Raw genomic sequence first — 13,428 nt, 5'->3', positions numbered from 1 at the left:
CATGGCCCTGGTTAGGGATAATTTTAATCTTAAGGATGAACTAAACCTAAGTCTTATTCCATCCTTAAGAGAGCTACCCAAATCAGGTTTATACTCCTGATTTCTTTTCTTTCAGAACGCTAAACAGTGACCGAGGTGACAGATGCTTTCATTTTTTCCCCACAGCCTTGTCTCCATATCTAGGCTACCTATGTTAAAAGCTTTGCTCTAGAAGTATTTGCTAACTTAAATAACACACTATCGTTGCTATCTAGTGAAGACAGAAAATATACTCCTTCAACATATTTCTACCACACAGTAAAATTATGTAATCAATGAACATTTGTGTAGTGAATACAAGATACATAAATATATAAATAAAGAACTTTAAAAGAAATTTTAGTTGTCACAGAAAATCTCACTTTTCGTTAGCAGTGCTTTGGCCTATAGTAAAGTATTTTGCTGATATCCTTACTTCTTTATACACCATAAAAGCTTGAGCTCAAGAGTTATCTCTAGGATTGTCACAGAGTTATCTCTAGGACTGTCCAAATTAGAAAAGCAAAACCAGTAAGAGAAGGGGAGAGATAGCCTGGGAAGGCTTGAGAAAAAGAAAGATCAGTAATGGGCTTAATGGGCATTTTCTTGCTCCTGCTGATTTAGATCTAGCTGAAGTGATTACCTCTACGAGCATCACTCCTTCACATGGGAGACAGCACATCATAACTGGATTGTTTTGCGTGCATATATTTCCAAAGTACTAATGATTAACCTAATGGATAACTAAGCACATTTTTAAAAGATTTTATTCATTCATCTGAGAAAGAGAGGGAGAGAGAGCGAGTGAGTGAGCATGAGCTGGGGCCAGGGAGGGCAGAGGGAGAGGGAGACGCAGGCTCCTGACCAAGCCGGGAAACCAACACAGGGCTCAGTCCCAGGACTGTGGAATCACGACCTGAGCCAAAGGCAATACTTAACCACTCTGGTGCCCCCTTTTTAAGGATTTTATTTACGAGAGAGAGAGAGAGAGAGAGAGAGAGAGAGAGAGAGAGAGAGAGAGAGAGGGAGAGAGATAATATATGTGAGCGGGGGTGGGGGGCAGAGAAAGAGGGACAAGCAGACTCCCCGACGAGGAGGGAGCCTAACTCAAGGCTTGATCCTAGGACTCTGAGATCATGACCTGAACCAAAGTCAGACGCTTAACCAACTGAGCCACCAAGGCGCCCCCAAAACTGAACACTTATTATGTTCTAGGGCAATATAAATTAAGTAGAAGACAAAGAGACTGAAATTTATTTACTATTCAACTACTGGTAGGTAACTTAGGTTATCTGTGTTTTACACTATTACAAACAATCCTGAAATGAAAGTCTATTTAAATGTCGTCTTGTGCTCATGTATAAGAATTTTTTTTTTTTTTTAATATACACCTAGTAGTGTAAATGCTGGATTTACATTTTGGAATTTAGTAGATACTACCAAACTTCTTTATCATATCCTTGATGACATTTGGTATTGTTGAGATTTTAAATTTTTGCTAATCTGGTAAGAAAAGCAAATTATAGGAATAAATTAACAAGAGTGCACTTAGTATGCATTAATGCAAATTTTTAAAGCACACAAAATTATTTTACTTATAAATGCAAAATAGGTTTTATCAAAGGTTGCTTCTAAGATGTAAACAAAAGGATGTGATAGTTCCTTAAGAGAAAGCATATCAGAGGCAAACATGATCAAATAGTGACAGGAACATTACTATTTCTACATACTTGGAAATTACCTAATAATAAATACAAATTATTCCCATTTACTTGTTAATAGACTTGGTCTTAACACTACAATTTACTTATTTTTGATCAAACACTAATGCAAAATGTATACAATTATTATTATTATTTTTAATGATTTTATTTATTTATTCATGAGAGACACAAAGAGAGGGGCAGAGACACAGGCAGAGGGAGAAGCAGGCTCCATGCCAGGAGCCCGACGCGGAACTCGATCCCGGGACTCCAGGATCACGCCCTGGGCCGAAGGCAGGCGCTAAACCACTGAGCCACCCAGGGATCCCCCTAAAATGTATAGAATCAAAGAGAGGCCTTTCAACGAGGTCAGGCAATTGTATATATTACACTACCAGACAGAACTTAAAATGGACTGATCTTTGAAAAACCAAAACCATGCCTAATAAGCTGGGCAATTTCTTGATACCAAAGCTTTATTGGGTTAGTTTTATATTTAGAATTCACCTTCTGTTAAAATCAAGATTTGAATTTTCACTTACAGATTGTTTTCAGTTCCGTATTTTCATGTAAATTCCCGACCAAGTATCTATTCAAAGCAGACGAGTGCAATTGTCACAACATAGAGTTGTTTTTTCACCCCTCCAAGGACACCCTTCTTTCTCATCTCTCATCTTATGGCCTTTGTCCATTCTTTAAAGTACGCTCTCTGTTCTCTTGGCCTGACAAGTTAATTTCTACACATCTTTCAGGACCATGCATCCCATCAAATGTTTTCCTAATTTTCCCCACAATACCCTTTATATTCTTCTATACTGTATATTAAGATGTGTTATTAGTTTAGTACCTAAAGTCTAATGGGAGAGTTAGTAACTATTTTTAAAATCTATTTAAGATTTATATGTAATTAAGCATAACTACCTGGTCGATCTTCTCACCAGACTCCCTCCCTAAGCCAGGGCCTGGAAGGAACAGTACCTCAACACAGATTTATTCAGTGGCTCATCAATGACTTGCTCTGTTTGTCGCAACAGTCAGCATTGCATACAACAGACTCAAACAGTCATGCAATCAATGAACTTTGTTCCGCTAGTCAGAAATAACAACACAGTCAAAATGCTGATATCTATATGGGAGAGAGGGTTAGTTTCACACAGAAAAATTCTGCTCAAGAATGGTTTCTATATTTTTTAGGTTTTAATAATCATATAGATTTTTCTTCAGAAATTGTCAAGACTGATGATCACTAATCAATTATGAATATTAACTATATTACAAACATATTAACTCCTCACAATACTATTGGCCTTCAGTTGCTGTTCGAGATAAATAATGAAGCTCAGTCCATACAGCAGCATGAGTCTGAGATAAAAGGTCTTTGAAACTACATTATCTCTCATCAATATTAAATATGTAAATATTAGTAAGAGTCACTACATGAAAGCAAGTAAATTTTAATGAGGAGAAAATATCACATACATTTTGTTATCTAGAAGGGAAGAATATTCCAAATTAAATTTCATAGAAATGGCAATTACTAGCGATAAAGCTTTCATTAAAATCAACGGTGCTTAAAAGTTAGTAATTTTTGATGCAAACTGCAAACTTATGTTAACAGCCTTAATAAATACCTTAAAGCTATTTCTACCTTCTTAAATGGGTCTTGTCTTAAAAAAAAAAAAGATTTATGAAAGAGAGAGTGCACACGTGTGTGAGTGTGCACAGGTGGGGAGGGGCAGAGGAAGAGGAAGAGTGAGAATCACAAGCAGACTCTGCTGAGTGTGGAGCCAGCCTCATGCGGGGCTTGATCCCATGACTAGAGACCACGACCCAAGGAAACCACAGGTCGGACGCTCGACAGACTGAGCCCCCCAGGCGCCGCAGGTCTTGTCTTTCTTTTATGCCCTCAATGTCCTAGTCAGCCTCTGTGGAGTCCGACTCTTTCTGGTCTTAACTGTACCCTTTAGGAGATTCCTATGCTGTAAATTTTAATTCATTTATATTTGGCTGATTTCTAGAAAATATTAGTAACTCACAAATAATCTAAATACATAAAAATAGTATTTTTCTATAGTACATAAAGTGTGATGCACTACCTAAGAGTATTAGGTATCTTAACCCATTTAGTGCTTATACAACCCAATACATAAATAGGTTTCCCTAATTTGCAAACTTTAATGACACAATTGAAAGTGAAAGAGAGGTTAACTATCCTGCCCAGGGTCACACAGTTGTAAGTAGTAAAAAATGCCATTCAAACTCAGACAGCCCTGTACCAGAAACTACATTTTAACTACAATTCTAATCTGCGATGTTTTGAAAAGAAAAATTACAACGTTGGTAATGGTGCGATAAACATAGCATGGTCAAACATTACTAGTTCAGGAATACAACCCTTTTGGAAACATTACAGCAGTATGTCATCACAAATCTTAAGAATGTTCATAGTTTTCTTAAATGTTCACACTTTTAAGAAAATATTTAACATGAAAATGTTGTCATGTACAAAGATATACCAAAGATTTTAATGTTACTGATCAATACAATTTTTACAACCCCATATAATTAAAAAATGGTTATATAAATCATAGTAGTTTCACTTGAGAATTAAGTCTAGGTATCAGTTAAGGTAATTAATAAAACACTGAACATTGTGCAACTGCTATTACAAAGTTTTTAAAAAGGAGGATATAAACTTGAATAAAAATATAGACAATGAACCATAAAAAAAGCCAAAAAATCAAATATAGAATAACACTTGGAAGTAAATATACCACATGACAACAATGCTGATCTTTGATGAGGATCTGATTAGTAAAATATGTGTGTGGGCACATACCTGCATACATATAACTTATTAACTCAAATTTACTATCAAAACTTATTAACACAGTAATACCAAAGTATAAAATTCCCTAGGATTACCCAAATTTTATTTTTAAATTGTTTTTGATGTTACTGATTTAACCACTGAGTTGAAGTTCCAGAGTCCTGGGGGAAATAACCAATAAAATATCAGAGTAGCATATCAATTAAGTTTTAACACTGGTTTTTCCTTCCCTTATTTGGCTCCCTCTACAAGCAAGCATGTTTTTAAAAGGGAAAGTTACAGCCTTCCCAAAATGGTTTACTTAGTGCATATATAGCTGAAACCCATAGAATTCATTCATTTACTATTTATTAGTAATAAAAGGCAATATAAATTAAAGTGCTTATTGTGAATTTAGGATGCAAAAATTAACTAAGGTCTCAGTACTTCCACCAAATACTGAATTGAAACAAAATCTCACAAGGCTTCAAGTCCATACTTAAAAAACATTTTCAAAAACAAGTTCTCTTTTTTACCCCATGTATTGCACTACCTTATTCTATAAGTTTAAATTTTAACCAAACATTTTACTAAAATGTGCGATATTTACTTATTACAACAATATCACACTGGAAGACTTTACATTTGTTAACCATACATTTGATAGTCTCTATCATGTATATTCAAAAATGATTTATATTTTTAAAAACTTTTTATTGAAATATGACATTCGTAATAAAAGCACACACAAGTATACAGTTTAATGAATTTTCACAAACTATACAGTCCTATGTAAACAGCATCTAATTATGACCATCAACCAAGAGACACCCCCCCCCACCCTATCTGCCTCTGATCACTGACTCACTATCCCCCCCCACTATCTTAACTTCTAACAGCTTTATGCATGCGCACCTTGTTGCAGCAACTTTACTTCTAGGAATACATGTGAAGTAAAAATTGAGTACAAGGTCTTAGCTCAAGCAGGCTTACTTACATATGTAAAGACAGAATGAAATATGTGATCGTTCCACAAAATATAATACTATTCAACTAAGTGATTCTGTATTAAAGTTATTTAGTAACAAGGATGTTTAAAAATATTATTTTGAAAAACACAAGTTGCAGAGGATTGTGAAGCGTATGATTTGTGGGAGTGAGCTCTGGGAAGACAAAGAGAGAGTGAGTGTATGTATTTCTTCCCAGAAGAAACTGGATTGAAAATTTAACAGGAGCAGTTACTGCTGGGTGGGTAAGAAAGGATAATTTTTATTTTCTTCATTTGCTTATTTATTTTCTAGTTTTCCTATAACACTTGGCTTTTATAATTCATTTATTCAATTAATACTTATTGAATGGATACAATATGCCAGTCATTTTTTAAGGCACACAGGAAACAGTAAGGGAATATGATAGAAAATGTTCTGCTTTCATGGAACTTACATTCTAGAGGGGAAGACAAAGAAAAGATAAATCAATAAAAAAAATGTCACAAGGTAATAAGACTTATAACGAAAATAAAACACAGTAATAGGACACAGTAATAACAATGGCAAGTGGAAGTTACTATGCTGGAACAAATGATGGGGCAAAGCCTCTGAGAAGGTGATCCACTCTTTTTAAAAAGATAAATTCAAACATGTAAGAATATAGAATGATTCCCCCTTATATCCTCTCTTCAGTTTGATCAATTACCTAGATTTTTGCTATACTTGCTCCATTTATCCCTATTAAGTATTTTATAGCTAATTCCAGATGTTACATCATTTCTGTGGCATGAAACTTTAAAACATAAACATTTCCATATATAACTATACCAATTCTTTGCTATGGTCTAAAACTTGGTTTGTACTGAAATTCGCTCCAGTGAGTCTTCAGGACACTGACTTTGTTTTTTAAGTTTATTACTTATTATTTACTTATTATTACTTAAGTAATCTCTACACCCAACGTGAGGCTCAAACTCAAAACCCTGACATTAGAAGTCACGTGGTCTTGCAACTGAGCCACCCAGGTGCCCCAACACTGACTTTTTGAAGAAGCTAGGTCATGGGTACTAATAGATAATATTTTACATTACGGTTTGTTCTGTTTCCTGTGGTGTCCTTTCCTTTGTTCTATGTCCCAATAACTCTGATAAACTTGGAATTAACTGTAAAGCAAATGGTTCTCAAACTTTTGGATTTCATTTCTTTTTACTCTTAAGAAATACTACGGACCACAAAAAGCTTTTGTTTAGATGAGTTACATCCATTGATATTACCATATTATATAGAAATTAAATGGATAAATTTAAAAAATATTCTTAATTGATAACAATAACTTTAATTGTTAATGTTTTTAAAAACATTTTACAGAATAACATTTTCAAAGTAAAATAGATTTTTAAATAATTTTGCATATCTCTATAATGTCTAGCTTAATATAAGATAGCCATATTGTCATATATGCTTCTCTATTCAATATATTTAGATATACTAGTAGTCTCTGGTGGACTTCATTATATACTTGTGAGAGAATGAGAGTGAAAAGGACAAATAATATTAGTATTAGTGTGACCCAGGGTATCTGAAAAAGTTTCAGGGGCTCCAAGAGCTTTCTGAACCATATTAGAGAACCACTGGCCTAAAGAACTGCTTGGATTCCTTTTCAATGTTTTTGGCAAGAGTACTTCAAAAGTGATACGACATATGATGTGGCACATAAAATCTAATCTCAATAATGTTCAAGTGATCAGTGTGTTCTGATGGTGATAATTTGACCCTGCCTCCATTGTACAGTTCCCGAAATAACCTCTCGTCTAATAGTTTTATTTTCTAATGATGATGTTTGATGCAATTCTCTTATTAGGAGCTGCAAGATATTAGTATTTTTAGTCTATCATGTCTTCCATATTTATTAGCTGGAATTCTTCTTTAAGAATCTTCCTTAAATGATGGCTATTTGGTCCTGAAATACGATTTGTTTAAAAAGAAAGAAAGAAAGATGAATGCTTAACTTTTTCCTTTAATTGCTCATTTGCACAGTAAGCAGTTGGTACACTGTGTACCTTCAGTGTGGACTAAAGACTTTGATTATTATAAACTAATGGATTTTAAAACATTCAGCTTGCTTCAGTTACAATTGTTCTTCGTTTTGATGCTCAAATGTTCTCTTATTGGCCAATGGGGAACCCTTAACATTGGCTTCTGTATTCTGTTGACAAATTAGTCTTTGGAGCTTCCTTGCTTGCTGGCACAAGATGTTCTAGGCTCATTTTGTACATTTTCTGATCCAGACCAGGATTGCAAGGAGGCCAGATTCCTTTTAAAGGAAAATAATGTTTAGAGATCATGATCCAGGTATAGGTTCAGTTGAAATGTCACTGCTTTTAGGGTACTTCAGCAGTCAGACTAGGAAATACATATTTTTGAAGAGAAAAAAAATTTGTGAATTTGCATGGACATTTCCAAACCACATGTAATATTACAGGGTTTTTACTACTTTGATTTTATTCGTTTTTCTTTTCTTACCCTAGAAATCTTGTTTCCCTAACAATGTTATATGATTATATATTTATCATTTATTTTTTTTTATATTTATCATTTAAAGAACAAACTGGCAATATTATTACTAATATTACCAAAAGGATTTCTTTAAAGCACTCTGTCCTTAAAATATCCTCTACTAAGAATGCACAGTCAAAATACTGGCTTATAGACATATAAGAATTATAGACATAAATTCTTTCCTCAGTGCCAATATGTTACTAATATAATGCAGCCAGGATTTGTTTGCTACATTCTTTCTCAAATTTTAAGGATTGCTTTATTTTAAAAAATGTATATCCTTTGGAATATATAGAATATTTACATAAACTATATAATAAGGTCCATTCACAGTATTTTCATCCCGTCCCCTCTGCCTCATCCTACTTCATCCCTTTATAGGTAACCATGCTTTTAATTTTTATCCCTTACTGCTTTTTTTGCAAATGAGAATATATTTCCAACCCTTTGCTATTATAAAGAATGTGCTCAAGTGTATAATCTTGAATATAATACGTAAAACAGAGAGACAGAGAGCGGGGCAGGGACAAGATCTTAGAGAAGCCATACAAGTCATGGAAATAAATTTAAATTTTGTTTTTCATATATTAGAAAACTAAGAGGAAGATTTTAAATACAGAAGTAATGTAAGTTTTACTTTTATTTAATCTGAGAATGAGAACACAATTTTGTCAAACTGGTAACTTCAAAAGTTGTATTAAGGTATACATTATGAAAGATATCTCTTTAGAGGGAAAATAGAAGAAAATTACAGAGAAAACTAAAGTCCACTGTATTGCAGTTAGAAACCATGTGGTAAAAAAAAAAAAAAAAAAAAAAAAAAAAAAAAAAAGAAACCATGTGGTGCTACAGTGGCCAATTTTATATCAAACTCTAACAAATATTCAGAAAAAATGTAACGGTTAAAAAGAAGTTAATCTTTTCTTTCTCTTGCTCCCCACTTTCTTCCTTTCCTTCTTTTTTAGGCTTCATACAGCTAATTACGTTAGTCAAGTGACGGTTTGTTTACATGGGAACATTAAGGAACATCTAACTGTAAAGTGCATGGCTATTTGTTTGTGATATTCCTTATAAGACAGAAAACCAAAAAAATCCAGTTCACACATTCTGTGACAATTATATTTCTTGACACTCTATAATCTGACTTTATAGAAAAAGCTTTGAATAGTCTCCTGATTTTTAAGTAACTGAGGCAATCTTCATACAATTCCTCAAACATAACTGATTTGTTCCTGCCTCTTTTGATTTCTGGTACTTTTGTCTTTGATATTTTTTCTGCCTGGAATGCTTTGCCCTCAGGTCTTCATATGCTCAAACTCATTTCCTCAGGGAGACCTTCCTGACCATCTTACCTAAAATAATCCTCCCAGTCACTCTTGATATCTTGCTTATCGATTCTTTTGTAAAATTAGGGGCAAACAGACAGGCATATTTCAAAAATGTTACAACTAATTCTGGAAATGCAAAACGTAATAACAAATTAGAAACTCAAGATACTTAAGCAGTAATTAGAATAGCTCAGGAGAGAATTAGTGAATTTGGAAATTGTTCTAAATACACTAATCAAGATGCAAGAAAAGGAGACAAAGAGGTGGAAAATATAAGAGAATATAGGTGATACAGAGGATAGAATGAGAGGATTCAAAATATGTCTTAGTAGATTCTGACAGGTGATAAAGTGGGAGGTATAGTAATTTGAAAAGATAATGGCTAAGAAAATCACAACTGATGAAAGGCATTTGTCCTAAGTCATAGAAATCATGATTACCCATCAGAATAAATAAATCTATACCCAAACATATTCAAGACAACCTGCAGAACACCATAAACAAAACACACAGAGAAAGAGAAAGAGAGCTGCTGAAAGTACACAGTATGCAGATCACCTATAAAGGAAAGCCTATTACTTGCAGTTATAGCAACAATGGAAGCCAAGACATTCTTGAGAGTAGTTCTGACAAAACAGTAATTGTCAGCCTAAACTTGTGTACCCAGAAAAATGATCTTTTAAGAACATATGTTAAAAAAAAAGAACGAGAAACTGAAGAAAACCTGGGAATTTATTATCAATAAAATTAAGAGAATTCTGTTTATTAAAAGAATTTCTGTTCCCAGAGGAAAATCTGAGCTATAGGAAGGAATAGTGGGCAAAGGAAAAGGTCATCATATATGTAAATCTGAACAAAAATTGATGATATGAAATAAATAGTTACAATGCTTAAACTGTGGTGTCATAAAAAGAGAACTAAAGCACTGATAAAACAGTTCTATGTGTTGGGATAGATGGCAACTTAAAATGCTCTAAATTCTGTATATTAACTGTTCAGCTAATTACACACTTAAAAATTTCTAATGTAACCAACTAACAGAACAGCAGTAAAGTACATAACTTCAAAATCAGCAAAGAAAAAAATGAAGTAAAGGGAAAAACACAACCTAAAATAAAATAATGCAGGGGGAAAAGTTTTAACAAACAAGATGCACAAAATAAGATGATGGAAACAAATGATGCTATGAGAAAATATAAGAAGAGACCCAAACTAAATTTTGGTGGGAATTAATAGGAACGTGCTCACATGTGTACATGTACATGTATGTACATGCAATTTAGGAGGTATGGGGAGGTTTTCTTAGAGAAGTGATGTTTAAACCACCTGGAAAAAAAAGAGTTAAGTTTTATGTAGAATAAATTGGTGGAGGTAGAAAGTGGCTTCTACAGAGAGGCACCTGCACGTGTGAATGTTCTAAGGCCAGGCTGTACAACATATTGAAGAAAATGAGGGATAGCGAGCATGAGGACCAAAACCAGAGCCACAGGATGTGGCTGGTAGACAGCAGCTGGATCTTGGCAAGTTCAGGATTTTAGATTTTGTCCTAAGGACAATGAGAAGCCATTAAAAGGTCTTATTTATTTATTAAATTTTAAAAAAAGATTTTACTTATTTATTCATGAGAGACAGAGAGAGGCAGAGACACAGGCAGAGGGAGAAGCAGGCTCCCAGCAGGGAGCCCGATGTGGGACTCGATCCCGGGACTCCAGGATCACAACCTGGGCTGAAGGCAGGTGCTAAACTGCTGAGCCACCCAGGGATCCCCCCATTAAAAGGTTTCAAAGCGGATGAGTGGTATGCCTTGATTTGGGATTTTTAAGTATCACCTGTTTCTTCTATCCCTATAGTCGGAGAATATTAGATTGAAAGGCACATGGAGTAATCTAGATATATTATGTTTTATTCTTCAGGTTTAATAAAATATGGTATTATATTAAGCATAGAACGTAACATTTCTTCCATGTCTTTAGCTTTCAAAAACGAAAGCTTAGCACTAAAAAACAAGATAGATAATTTTATTGACTTCATTAGTGGATGCATAAAATACCTTCTGAACTGAACTATAGAAACTGTTCAGTATTTTCCTAACAGAGTAACAACAGGCTCCATTTATAAATGGCATAAACATAACATCATAAAACTATAATTGGCTCTCTTAATTACAGTTTAACATCTCAGCTGACAACTTCACCTACTGTAATCTCAGCCAAGAAACCAGACTAGTAGTGACAGTAGCAGAGGCAAAGGATACTTAATAATACTAAACATATCACTGAAAGTCATAGAAGTTATTCAATGCATTCTCCCAAATGCTCACTTGAAGCCTATCCGATATTAGTTTCACACATAATTTTGATTTTTTAAAAATCTTACTCAAATTAGGAGATGTGATTTCCAAAAGTTAGCCTGCCGGTAGCAGTTGTAGTAGTAATTTCTGATTTTTTTTTTTTTTACTTATCTGTTGCCAATTAGCTTGAGGGGAAATGTGAAGATATTACAAGGCAGTGCAATAACTAATGTTCATCATGACACTTAATGTTTCATATGTTGTTTAAGAAAGTATTAACGTGGGATCCCTGGGTGGCGCAGCGGTTTGGTGCCTGCCTTTGGCCCAGGGCGCGATCCTGGAGACCTGGGATCGAATCCCACGTTGGGCTCCCGGTGCATGGAGCCTACTTCTCCCTCTGCCTATGTCTCTGCCTCTCTCTCTCTCTCTCTGTGTGACTATCATAAATAAATAAAAATTAAAAAAAAAAAAAAAAAAGAAAGTATTAACGTATTTTCCATTTAAAATGTTTAAAATAAAAAATTTCACTGCTAAAAAAATCATAAATCCAATGATCAAGTCTCAATTCTCATTTTAGTTATCAGTAATATTTGAAAACAATGAAGATTTTTAAGCCAATAAAACCAACATGTCAAAGATATAGTATAGGGGAAAGAAAGATAAACATGGAAACAACTACAATGCAGTGAGAAATTTACTATAAAGAAAGCTCTAGGAGAATATTCACTGAACCTCATTACAGAAATCTACACCAACTGGGCCGATGACATGCTGTTTCATCTCTGCCCACATTTGATCTTTTGTATAGGACTGGTAAGATCTTCATGAGTATCACAATAATGATAAAGTCTATAGGTTGCGTATTTCTTCCTGTACTTTAGAATTTAGGAGAAGTTTTTAGTTTGGCCCCAGATTAAAACTGAAAAATTTTTAAAAAAGACACATGAATGACATTTTTAACTCAGTGTGCCAGGGCAAAAAAGAATCCTTAGAACAAGCAATGCATGACTTACTACTTCCTCCCAGATTCTGAGGCTCAGAGTATTTATACAAATCTGTATAAATCAAAGTGCACCAAGAAATATTTCTACTCTTTGAAACACGTGGTTAGAAAGTACAATGGAGAGCTAAATGGGAATGTTCCCCCCTCTGGGTAACTACATTTTAAGCTTGTCTAGAGTTTGTAGAAGAGAAGGAAAGGAAAATGAGGAATATGGAAACTGACTTTGAAAAACAATTAAAGATGAAAAGATTTGCATGGAAAACAGAAGTTTAGAAAGACATAATAGTTTCAATAAATATTTACAGCACTAGTAGAAGGAGTAAATTTTCTCATATTGCTGCAGAGAGGAAAAATCCCCTAAAGATTAGATGGAAAAGAGAGGTCTTAGGGTTAATAATTTCTACACATTTTTATAGTACTGTTAAGTAAAATATTGTTGCAGACAGAAAAAATATAAAACAAAAGGCAGATGTTTCAGAGATATGAGCTTAATTATCAGAGCTCTCAAAGATTTTTGGCAAGTACTTATTATCAATCAGCGACTGACTTACCATCTCCTATATGATAGACCAAAAGAACTCTATATTGGGGCAGAGACTGGGTAGGATATTCTTTTGAGTATCTTTTTCTTGGTTTATATAGCTAATTCTGTTCTGACAAGTGTTTTTGCCTATTTTTCTACATGGTTGTATTTTTCTCATTCACTTTAGTTTTGTTCTGTTAGTTGAA

The 13,428-nt window shown here is 34.0% G+C and overlaps 1 protein-coding gene across 21 annotated transcripts in view; it reads right to left on the bottom strand.

The window, feature by feature from the left end:
* Nucleotides 1-13,428, bottom strand: part of LCORL (ligand dependent nuclear receptor corepressor like) — a 154,481-nt gene that overhangs the window by 31,647 nt on the left and 109,406 nt on the right. The window contains exon 6 of one of the 21 annotated variants that reach the window (XM_025437797.3): nucleotides 6,951-7,833. The exons of the other annotated variants lie outside the window; for them this stretch is intronic. Coding sequence (XP_025293582.1) covers nucleotides 7,706-7,833 — 128 coding nt within the window. The 3' untranslated portion in view covers nucleotides 6,951-7,705. Of the gene's footprint in view, nucleotides 1-6,950; nucleotides 7,834-13,428 lie in introns of those variants that run through there. 21 annotated transcript variants of the gene reach the window in all.

Source organism: Canis lupus, chromosome 3, assembly GCF_003254725.2.
Source record: "Canis lupus dingo isolate Sandy chromosome 3, ASM325472v2, whole genome shotgun sequence".
NCBI classification, from domain to species: Eukaryota; Metazoa; Chordata; class Mammalia; order Carnivora; family Canidae; genus Canis; species Canis lupus.
The sequence above is the reverse complement of the archived record's forward strand: the minus strand, read 5'-3'. Positions and strand labels throughout refer to the sequence as shown.